General features: G+C 44.5%; 2 protein-coding genes across 4 annotated transcripts; both read right to left on the bottom strand.

Moving 5' to 3' along the window:
- Positions 1-2094: 2094 nt before the first annotated feature.
- Positions 2095-4064, bottom strand: LOC108654470 (luciferin 4-monooxygenase). 2 transcript variants are annotated; one of them, XM_030383109.2, is made up of 4 exons: positions 3665-4064; positions 3411-3603; positions 3208-3342; positions 2095-3152 (listed from the first exon to the last, which is right to left on the bottom strand). In XM_030383109.2, exons 1-4 carry the CDS (start codon positions 4011-4013, stop codon positions 2177-2179), a joined length of 1653 nt encoding a protein of 550 aa, XP_030238969.1. In that variant the 5' UTR covers positions 4014-4064; the 3' UTR covers positions 2095-2176. The 2 variants fall into 2 exon arrangements, with proteins under 2 accessions (XP_030238969.1, XP_017961296.1); XM_018105807.3 differs by having other exon boundaries at positions 3220-3342.
- Positions 4065-4875: 811 nt separating this feature from the next.
- Positions 4876-6989, bottom strand: LOC108654471 (uncharacterized). Of its 2 annotated transcripts, none has more exons than XM_018105808.3 (4): positions 6590-6989; positions 6334-6532; positions 6163-6282; positions 4876-5886 (listed from the first exon to the last, which is right to left on the bottom strand). In XM_018105808.3, exons 1-4 carry the CDS (start codon positions 6930-6932, stop codon positions 4914-4916), a joined length of 1635 nt encoding a protein of 544 aa, XP_017961297.1. In that variant the 5' UTR covers positions 6933-6989; the 3' UTR covers positions 4876-4913. The 2 variants fall into 2 exon arrangements, with proteins under 2 accessions (XP_017961297.1, XP_030238970.1); XM_030383110.2 differs by having other exon boundaries at positions 6334-6526.
- Between the last annotated feature and the right edge of the window lie 4355 nt (positions 6990-11344).

Here is an 11344-nt window from a genome sequence, read left to right as displayed (position 1 = left end):
TACATATAAATAGAGTGTGTATGTAGCATGGGTTGCAACGGTAAATTGCATTTGAATAATGGCATAACAGTTTTTATTGCGGCAAATCGGTTTTTATTTTGCAATCAGGCCTCAATTCAATAAATATTGCCGTAGCAAGCCGAAGCCGAAGCCGATGCGAATGCAGCCACAGACAAAAACCATTTGGTTAGCCTTTTTTTTAGAGTCTAGCCAAAACGATAAAACGATTTGGGTAGCATGAAGGCATATTGATTATGGAGTAGTTTGTGGGTGAATCTTCAAAGGAATATCTCACATTTCGCTAGTCAATCTAATTCAAGTTCTTTAACAGTAAGATAACAGTTGGTATACAGTAAGAATATCTACTACTTCTTTTCTCACACTAAACGTAAACTTGAAATGATGTATTTCATAGGAATATCTCACATTTTGGGCAGCCCTAGTCAAGTCCCTAGTTGAAGCAAAATTCAAGTTCATTAACAGTAAGATAACAGTTGGTATACAGTAAGAGTATCTACTTCTTCTCTCACAGTAAACATAAACTTGAAATGATGTATTTCATAGGAATATCTCACATTTTGGGCAGCCCTAGTCAAGTCCCTAGTTGAAGCATAATTCAAGACCCTTAACAGTAAGATAACAGTTGGTATACAGTAAAGGCCTCTTCTACTTCTCTCACAGCAAACATAAGCACACAGGATAACTGCTAGTCAAGCATACTTCACGCTCTACTTTCTTCACTTAGCCAAAGTAAGAATTTTCGCTTGCAGTTGAAGAAAATATTCGAATGATTTTTAAGCGAGTCCCCGTGTGGGTAAAGGCTAAGGCTGAGACGGTTGTCAAATAGTCTAAATGGGCTAAAAATTATTGAAATTCTTGCTTTTGCTTGAGCAACTGGCAGCTCACAGCTCGAGCTGAGGCTTAGTATTCATGTATTCGATTCCACATTGTCCATGCAAATCCCAGACAGAGAAAATTTACACCTTCGGGTGCAGTTGGCAAAGCCCCGGGGATAATCCGCATTAGTTGCACAATGCTTTCGGTTTTTGGGCCAGCAGCATATTGGGCCGGGCTTAGTTAACTGAGTTTTAGTGCTTGTCGCCGCCAGGCGGTTGGCCAGGACATGGAGCTACGCAAATTGAATCGTGTTTTGGCCAGCATTTCATTTGGCATTCGGCATTTGTCAAATGTCCAAATGTTAACCTCAATGGACGGCTGTGCGACAGGGCGTATCGCATGCCATATATACAATAAAATATGTATTGCATATTGCAATTTTAATTTCTCAATTCATTTTGCTGGCCTGCACACGCTTCTTTTACGACCCTGGCTCCTTTTTTCTGCCTTCGCTCTCCCCCGCTCGGCCACAGGAGGGCCACAAATAACAAATTGCTTGTCATTGGCATCGTTGTTGGCCAACAGCAGCAGCAGCAGCAGCAGCAGCAGCAGGAATTGCAGCAGCAGCAGCAATTGCAGTCAGTCAGTTAGCCTGGACAGGCGAGGTCAGGACAGGCCAGACTAGGCAAGCAGGCTAGTCAAACGCTTCGAGCTGTGGGGTCATTGCATTTACAATTTCAATCTCTATTAAAATTCATTGAATCCCTGGCATTAGTGTGCGCTCACAGTGTGACAAAGTCTATGCTAATGGCAAGCAATTTGCCAGCGGGCGGGACGAAGCATGGAAAATGGAATGTGAAAATTGATTCATAATTGACAAACAATTTCAATACTGATCGTCTCAAGTCATCAGCAGAATCTAGTTATACTCTACTACCTAGAGTCCACAAATCAATATACTCTTAGTCAGTTCTATTTAACTGCCTAAGATCTTCCCTTTAGGAATGGGATCTTTGTTTTTAGAGCAAGAACTCAATGAAACGGATATACAACAATAGATCTTTTCATAAAGTGCTAAGCAGTCGATGCTTGCATAGCTCAAAAGATCTTTGTCCAGGCCAGACAATTGTCAACAATAGCTCTGCTCCCTAAAGATCTTGCAGCAAACGATCCTCACATATGCAGATCACAACTCTAAGGATCCTTAGCCCTTAAGGTTGCTTTTCAACAGCTCTTCGCATGGAGTAAACCGACAAATAGATAGAGCAGTTCAGCCCTTTACCTAATCTAAATATATATTCATATCGTATAACGTATATCGTATATCTAGTACATAATGCTATTCCGCAACGATGCCCAAGTTCTTGATCATTTGCGGCACCTTGCGACGCTGCAGCTTGTCGTTGGATGTCTTGGGCAGTGAGTCGACAAAGAAAATGCCGCCGCGTATGTGATAGGCCGAGCTTAGGTATCGCTCAACAATATTTCGCACTTGATCCGCTGTCAGTTTCCTGCCCTCCTCATCGTCGGTGCGCACCACAGCGCAGGCAGTCAGATTGGTGGAGACGTCGTCGGGCACGCCGAAGACGCAGGCCTCGCTCACGCCGGGCAGGCGCAGTATGAACTCTTCGATCTGCTCCGGATAGATCTGAAAGTTGTTGTACTTGAAGACATCGGTGTCGCGCGTCAGTATGTAGAGATAGCCCTCGCTATCCAGATAGCCAATGTCTCCCGTTCTCAGCCACTGGCCATCGGGACTGAGCGCGCGCCTGGTGGCCTCCGGGTTGCGGTAGTAGCCCTCCCATTTGTAGCGCAAGTGGCCGTAGATGATGCCCACTTCATTGATGCCGAGCGGCATGCGCAGCTTGTCCAGCACGCGCAGCTCCACGTTGCGCATGACCTTGCCCTCGCTGCCCAGAGGACCGCCCAGGTTCTTGCTGATGCCGCCCATCTCGGAGAGGCCGTAGCCCACCACGAAGCGCATGTTGCCAATCAGATCGTACATGCGCTGGGAGACGGCCTTGCACACCTTGGAGCCAGCTCCAATCAGAACCTTAACGGACTCCAGTTGCGCTCGGATCCTGGACACGTCTATCTGGCACTTGGCGAGCAGCGCTATTTGATGGGAGGCGAGGAAGAGGAAGGTCACCTGATGGCGTTGCACAATCTCCAGCAGGTACTCCACCGTGTAGGGGCGATGTGTGATGATGCGCTTGCAGCCGTTGAGTAGATTGGCCAGCAGCATGTAGGTGCCGGAGATCCAGTAGAGCGGGCTGAACGAGAGTACGACTGTGTCTCGGGTGTAGGTGTTGGGGCTGCCAGAGGGGAAAATAGAGATGAATGAACTCGTCTTCAGTCGAGCTTAAATACTTTTTCACTAACTTCTTGCAGTTGCAAATGAGACTGCGATGCGAGCGAGTCACGCCCTTCGGCATGCCCGTCGTGCCCGAGGAGCAGACAATGAAGGCCGTGTGATCGCCATTCAGCTTGGGGCAGGGCACGTAGCTAAGGATGAGAAGAAGAAGCCATTGAGCTACTCTCGCTTGAGGCTTTTAAGTCTTTTTGAGACTTACGCAGCCGGCGCTATGGACTCGTCTTCCCTCAGAAGATCCCACACATCGGGCACGCCCTCGATTTTACCGTTCACCAGATAGACCGTAGCTGGCTTGGCCAAGTTCTCATTGACCGCCTTAATAATCTCATAGTTCTCCACATCGCAAAAGATCAGCTTCGGCTCTGTGATGTCGAACATGTACTTGACGGTTTCTAAGAAAACAAAACTTGAGCGACTTATCGAGGGGGTTTTCTTTTAATCATATGTTCTTACCCTGATCAAAATCTGGATGCAGTGGATTAATGGGCGTGCCACACAGCATGGCGGCTATGGTGACACCCGTGAGATAAGTCGTATTATTGGCTGCAATGCCAATGACATCGCCAACTTGCAGGCCCATCTGTCGGAACGCCCTCTCGATGGTCAAGCCCTGTTGTGCCAGCTGTCGGCCCGTTAGCTGCACGTTCGTTATATCACAGTGCTGTAGGATCTTGTCCGCATTCAGATTGAGCACGCGCATCGTCACTTCGCCGAGGGTCATTTCGGGGCCATAGAACTCCTTGCCTCGCGGCCCCAGCCAGGTGCGAGTCGCTGCATCGTAGTGGACCTCACAGGAGCCCATCTTGATGACTGTGAATTGAATCTACAACTAAGTGATTTATTGCGTCTCGGTATTGTTTTATATACGCTTCAAGTCGTAAATAGGAAACATATCTCAAGTTGCTAATTGATGCCCCACGTTTCCAGACAGATTTCACAACTTTTGTCTTAATCATTATTGTTGTCAACTAAAAGCTGTGTTTAAATAGATGCTGATTTAGGCTTGGGCTGATACCAAAACAGGTACTCGACTGAGGAAACAGTTGGAAACCTTTCCATTAAAACACTTCTCATGACTCATCAATTAATGCAATTAACTGGCTCAACACAGAAGTCGCACAACCCGACGTTCTAAACATGGAAGCATGAAATATACCTTATCGCTGTTGCTCGCTTTGAATAAATCTGTACACGTTCATGCATGCATCTCATGCGGCAGCTCTTTAGCAAGTCTAGAAAGTCTATGTCTAATAGAGGTCTACATATTATTTGATCAAAGTATCAAATGCCAATTAAGTAGTAGAATTCCTATGAAATCCCTAAAAAAAATCAAACTCTGATTAGTCTGACATTTGCCAGGAAGTTGAGTCCTCATAATACTGTTGTATGATTCTATGATATATTCAACCAGTTTAGGGAGTTTCAAAAAAGCCCTGAAAGCCTTAGCCTTATCTTCCTATGATCTCCTGTAATTTATAGTGTCAAGGACATTTTCAAAAGTATCAGTAAGTAAGAGATCGGAGAGATCCTAAAAGTGACTAGCTATAGAGGATTTCCAAAGGTGTCTAGCTATCCATAGGATTCCTCTGATCTCTAATGCTATTTAAAAATTTCTTTCCCCTGAATGCCCAACTCTATTTGCTAACAACAAATATAAAATGTAATTATCTTCTAGTTGATTCTTTATTGACATTTGTATTATTTATAATGCCGTAATGCCACATTTCTGCTTAAGCTCTGCTAGAATGCGACGTCTTTGTATTTTATTGTTCGTCGTCTTGGGCAGCTGGTCCACAAAGTAAACGCCGCCTCTTAGGTGATAGGCCTCACTCAGATGCTCAGCGACAATTCCCTTAATCTGCTCCGCCGTTAGCTTCTGGCCCTCTTCGTTCTGTTCTCGCACCACAGCGCAGGCAGTGAGATTCGTGGACACATCGTCGGGTACACCGAAGATGGCAACCTCATGGACGCCAGGCAAGTGCAGAATGATATCCTCGATTTGCTTGGGATAGACGGGAAAGTGATTGTACTTGAAGACGTCGGTGTCACGGGTCTGGAAGTGCAGGCAGCCCTCGTCATCGAAGTAGCCATGATCGCCAGTCAGCAGCCATTTGCCATCTGGGGTAACCGTTGTCTGCGTGTCCTGCGGATTGTGGTAGTAGCCGCCCCAGCGCTGATTGAGCTTGATGTGAATGTGGCCCGTGTGATTGGGGCCCAGGGCGTTGCCCTTCTCATCCAAAATGCGCACTTGGATGTTACGCAAGAGTTTGCCCTCACAGCCCACCGGGCCACCAATGTTCTTGCTGACGCCTCCAACCTCCGAGAGGCCATAGAGCACCGAGAATCTGTGGCTGCCGAGCAGCTCGTACAGTCGACGCCAAATGCCAAGTGGAAGCTTGGATCCACTGCAGACGAACGACTGCACCGACGCCAGCTGCTCTACCAGATCCATGCGTGGGCTCTTAGCCAGCAGCGCCATGTGGTGCGGCACGGTGATCACGAAGGTGACCTGGTGACGTGACACGACCTCGGCAAAGTACTCGACGCTGAAGGGTTTGTTCGTTATTATGCGCTTGCAGCCGTTGACCAGCGAGACGAGCAGAGTGAAAATGCAGGAGACCCAGTACAAAGGACTAATGCAGAATATCACAGTCTTCGAGGTAAACAGTTGGGGGCTGAAGAAAGAGAGAGACAGGGAGAGAGAAAGAGAGAGAGCGATGTAGAGCGATGTTAGTTGTGGGTTAGCTATGGACAGATCCTGCTGCCCAGTTATATTTTAATAAGTGGAAAGTGGATCAAGGGAGAGCTAGAAGGAGGTAAAAAGAAATAGCTTACTCCCTATTGAAATTTCATGTATGTATTATGTCGAAAGAAGGAGAGAGAGAGGGAGAGGGAGAGACGTAGAGACAAGGGTTAGCTGCAGTCAGAGAGAGACCTTAACCTTTACTCACATCTTGGTATTGTTTAGCAGACTGCGATGCGAGCGCGTGACGCCCTTTGGCAAACCGGTTACACCCGAGGAGCTGATGATGAAGGCCGTATCATCGCCAGACAGTTGTGGGCAGGCAAAGCTGTAAGGAAATACTAGAGCAAGTTCTAAAACAAAGTGAGGCTCTACCTACAGCGTCTTGGGATCGTAGCCTTCGGCGCCATCCTTCAGCAGATCTTGTATATTACGCACTCCGGGCAGCTTGCCACTGAGCAAAATGAGCTCCGTTTTGAATTTTAGGCTTTCCTTGACCGCCGCCAGGGTCTCGTAGTTATCGACGTCGCAGAAAATGACCTTGGGCTTGGTTATTTCGTACATATAGGCAACTGTCTCTGTAAGGCACGACTGTGAAGTAGATGGAGGTAAAGGCCTGTTTGAGTTCCACTCACCCTTATCAAAATCCGGATGTAGGGGATTGATGGGCGTGCCGCTTAGTAGAGCAGCAATAACCACCTCAGTGAGGTATGTGGTATTCTTGGCGGAAATGCCCACCACATCGCCACGATGCAGATTCAAGTGCTGAAAGGCGTGAGCTAAGCGACGGCTTTGCTCATAGAGCTGACCTCCGGTCAGAGTCTCCCCGGTCGGATCGAAGACCTGCATCACAGTGTCCGCGTGCAGCTTGAGTATGAGCAGCGCCACCTCGCCCAGCGTCATGTCGGGTCCATAGTACTCCTTGTCTTTGGGACCCGACCAGATCTTCTCAATGCTATCGTAGCTAGTGGATGCCATTTCCAACTCCAACTTCAAAACACAAGCCAAACAACTGAGCCGTTAGATGTTTATGTGGCCTATATATAGTCGACCATAGCATCTATCTACTGTCGCCGTCGTAGTAACTAGAATTAATATCCGCTAATTGCTTCCACACGTTTTGCTGTGCCGCAAGACAAAGTCGTAGCCGGCGCCGATGACGTTGTCTTAGACAAGGCTCTAATAACATATGTCGACTGTTGGCTGGCTGAAAATGATAGCTCATGTAACATATCTATGTTTATTGAGCCCAGACTCGGAAGCTGCGCTGAAGAGAGAGGGAAAGTGCGAAAGGGGGAGTGACTGAGATCCAGAAAGATTGCAAAATACAGCTAGAGCATTCTACATGAATGTCAATGTTAATGCTAATTTGTGGAAGGAATTTTTAGAGAATCGAGTTTAGAGACGGATTGATTGACGGGGGAAGTGAGTGTGGAAGCTAGACAGGAAGAGAAGGAGAGATTGAAAGGGATGCCACAGCAGTTAATAATAGGTAGAGAGAGGAAGACTATCGAAAGAAAGTGAATGACAGAAAGAGAGAGAGAGAGAGAGATAGAAAGAGAGAGATAGAGATAGAAAGAGAGAGAGAGGCAACGAATCTATTTTATAAAGAGTAGATTGAAGACAGATAGAAAGAGTGAGGGAAGGAGATAGAAGGAGATAAAATTGTAAGGAGATCCTTCTTCTTGATTGTAACAGGATTTTAGTAAAGAGAAATAAGTAAATAGAGACAGAGCGAGGCAGAGAGAGAGATAGAATGAGCCCCTCTATGTGTTAGGGAGAGAGAGAAATAGACTTGACAATCAGATAATTAACCTGACTGATTCTTAATCAATGATTAGTTCAAAATGCAAGCTAAGACAGCCAATAGAGGAATGATGAACCATTAGGCTCAGAATCGATTGATTCTAATAGCACATCATCGACTTGAATGCTTTGAGAGATGAGCAACAGCTGCCTCTCAGTAGTAACATTACTCCTACTGTTTTCCTATTGCTCTCCTCACATCACTCGAATGTTGCTTGGAGTAGTTCAAGGCGACATGTCGCACCACTGTGCGCCTGCAGCTCGATTGCATAATTTTAGCGATTAAACACAGTTTGATCTCCTCTCTATCTCTCCCTTTCTCTCTCTCTCTCTCTGTCTCTCTTTCCCTGCACAACTGTCGATGTGGTTGCTGCTATCCTCAGGCCGTTAGAGAGGCGCATCCTTGATGCGTATGCACGCTTCATTTGCGAGCTTAGTGAGGAAATCAAGCGTATGCCTGTTCACAGTGACAGCCCCAGCCCCGGTCACAGTCACAGTCACAGTCACGGTCTCCGTCGCAGTCACTGCTTAAGCATGCAAGCAGCGTGTGCGGCTGGCAACCCACACAGCTCTGCCTTGGGGTCTGGCAACTTCATTGGGGTCAAAGTTGCTCAGTGTCAGGTGAGGCAGGCGACGGCAGGTGAGAGCAGTCGACGAGCTGATGTTGCCTGTCGCTTAGCTAGTTTCAAGGATGGATTGTCTATGAGAGTCTATGTCTATACGGGTGTGTGTGTGTGCGTGTGTGTGTGTGTCTCAGCTGAGCTGAAAAATGCAAGCGCTGCAACAAAGTTTATTTATTGATTTTGCTTAAGCTTTAAATTTTAGTTAACACGTTTCGTTTGTACTTTGTGTTTTTTTTTTCTTTTACCTGCAGCCCAAACAACAAAACAACTTAATTAATTACACGGCCCGCTAAATGTGCAACACAATAACAACAACATGAACTGTATGATGAGCTGCAACAACAAGAGTTGCTAATAAAAGTTTTGGCACAACTTTGATATTGGCTTTTGATGAGGTCATTAAACAGTCAAGCAACAACAACAACAACAACAACAACAACAACAACAACAACAACAACAACAACAACAACAACAACAACAACAACAACAACAACAAAAGCTAAACAGCAGCCAGAGCAAAAGCAAGTAGAGCAGCAAAGTTGAGAGAGAGAGAGAGAGTGAGAGAGTATGAGCGACTATTGAATGCCCTATAAAAAGGAGTAGAAAATGAGGCTTTAATATGAGAGGTAAATGCAGAGAAATGTTAGTTATTTGTAGTAAAAGTTGGGGCTTATTATGAGCTTATATATGATAAAGGGAAAGTCGTTATAACCGGAAGGCGCTATAGCTGGATAAGCTAGCCTATATAAGCTCATCTGGGGCTCAGAATTTTCGTCTGCAAAATCCATACGGACGCTCTAAGCGGAGTCATGCTAACCGGACTCTACTGTACTTATATACCAACTATTAGAAATATTATTCGCATACTATGTACCATATATAAGCCTTTTTGCTTGGGTTGATAGAACCAAACTTGTCTAATTCTCATATAAAAGTCTTGCTTTAAGAAAAATTTAATTTTCTATATAAAAGTGTTTTGGGTTTACTGTATAAAAATATTATAGATAGACAAATAATAAAATATTATAAATCCTACATGACAGCTTACCATTATTCATATATCTGCGACATTCCCTTTAACATTTCCCAACAATATTCTATTAGACCCCTCTCTAATACCCTAGCTCTACAACAACTAGAACCAGTAGCCCAGTTCTCTCTGTGCTGCCAGCCAGAGTTGAAATCTCAGCAATTAAGTGAGAGAAATTTTGCGACACAGCGCCAAAGTTAGCTCGCCGGCTCGCTGATGCAGAAGCTCAACTCTAGCTACAACTCTGCGCCGCCTACCTCTCCCTCCCCTTCCCTCCCCCTCCCGCTCTCTCTGTCTCTCTCTGACTTACTGCTCCGTCTCGCTCTCAGCAAATGTAATCAGACTCAACATTATAATTAACCGCAAATGCAGTTATGCCCGCGAGTCCTTTGTGTTGAAATGCGAGCCGCCGCCGTTCGGGTTCAGCCGACGGGCAATATGTTGCCTCAACTTCAAAAAAAAAAGAAGAAGAAAAAAGAAACCCCAACCTCAGCTTCCCTTGTGGTCAGTTCAGGCTCAGCTGCTATTAAAACTTTTACGACAAGTAGGCGAAAAAATTACTTAATTAAAATGATTGACTAACAGAAAAGTTTGTGCGAAATCATTTTTACTTTTTTTTCTCTCTCCCTCTCCATTCACTCGCTCTCTCTCTCTCACTCACTCACTCACTCTTTTTCTGTGTCTGTCTCTGTCTGTGGCGGATACTCCTAACTAACAGAAATACTTTTCCGGAACAATAGTTCTTTCCGCTTACGCCCTCTCTCTCTCTCTATCTGTATTTCTCTCTCTTTCTCTTACTCTTTAGCTCGCGCATTTTTTTTTTGTTGTATTTTTTTTATTGTCTGCCTTTGGCCGCTGGCGCTGAAAATTGTGTAGGAAACAGCGCGAATGGCTCGGGCAAAACCAGGTCTCTAAAGTGGGCGAATGTGGGCGTGGCAGTGGTCCATGGGCTTAGATATCTGGCTCGATGGCCAAGTCAGTCGTCGGCATCTTGTTGTTCATCTAACAAATTAACGAGCGCCTCAAGTGTTGTTGTGCGGATTCTCTCTCTCTCCCTCACGCTCTCTCTCTCTTTCCCTCACTCTTGCTGTAAAAACTTTGAAGTGTTAATGAATTGCAATGGGCGTGGGCGTGGCCCGTAATGACCATTTGGTTTCTGTGGTTAATTTAGCTGCATGTAATTGAAATTATGATTTAATTGAATTTAGCTGCGTTCACAGCGGCGAGAGGAGGAGGCGGGGCAGGATTAGAGTTAAGGGTGGAGGTGGGAGTGAATGGATGGGTTAATGAGTGTTGCAGGTAATGCGTCCAAGTGCATCTCAACTTCGCATTTTCACTTCGAGCCCTTTCTGCGCCGTTTTAATTGCCTGCTCTTAATTAAGTACAGCATTTAAGCCTGCTTAAAATGCAGCTCAAGTCTTTGCACTCTCGCAACTTTAAATTTAGTATCTAGTAGTATTTGTGGCCCATTAGCTCAAACTTATCACAGAATTTAAATAGCAAATGTTGCTCGAGGGCCACAAAGTATATAAAGTTTCAACTTTTACTGGGCTGAAAATCAATTTTGGGTATATTTACTTCTTGTTTATTTCAGTCAAGTTCTGATTTATGAAGCATTGAAGCTTACCTTAAGCCTTTAGATAGAATATAATTAATATAGTTGATATAATTAAATATATAATACTTAAAATTAAATATTAAATATTTAAATAATATAAATACTATAAATATATTAATTTTCTATTTCTAATTTATATTTATAATATTTATTTATAATTTATATAAAAGAAAAAGTCTATATTTATTGACACACTATATCTATCGTAATCTTAAAGTATTAAAATATAATAAGGAATACCCTTAATTGTATGTAAAGAGGCTAATAAATATTTTTAAGACTTGAATATTATTTATTTTGTTTTTTTCTCTTA

The sequence above is a fragment of the Drosophila navojoa genome, chromosome 5 (assembly GCF_054131105.1).
Source record: "Drosophila navojoa isolate 15081-1374.11 chromosome 5, UAZ_NAV_1.0, whole genome shotgun sequence".
Classification (NCBI taxonomy): domain Eukaryota; kingdom Metazoa; phylum Arthropoda; class Insecta; order Diptera; family Drosophilidae; genus Drosophila; species Drosophila navojoa.
The sequence above is the reverse complement of the archived record's forward strand: the minus strand, read 5'-3'. Positions and strand labels throughout refer to the sequence as shown.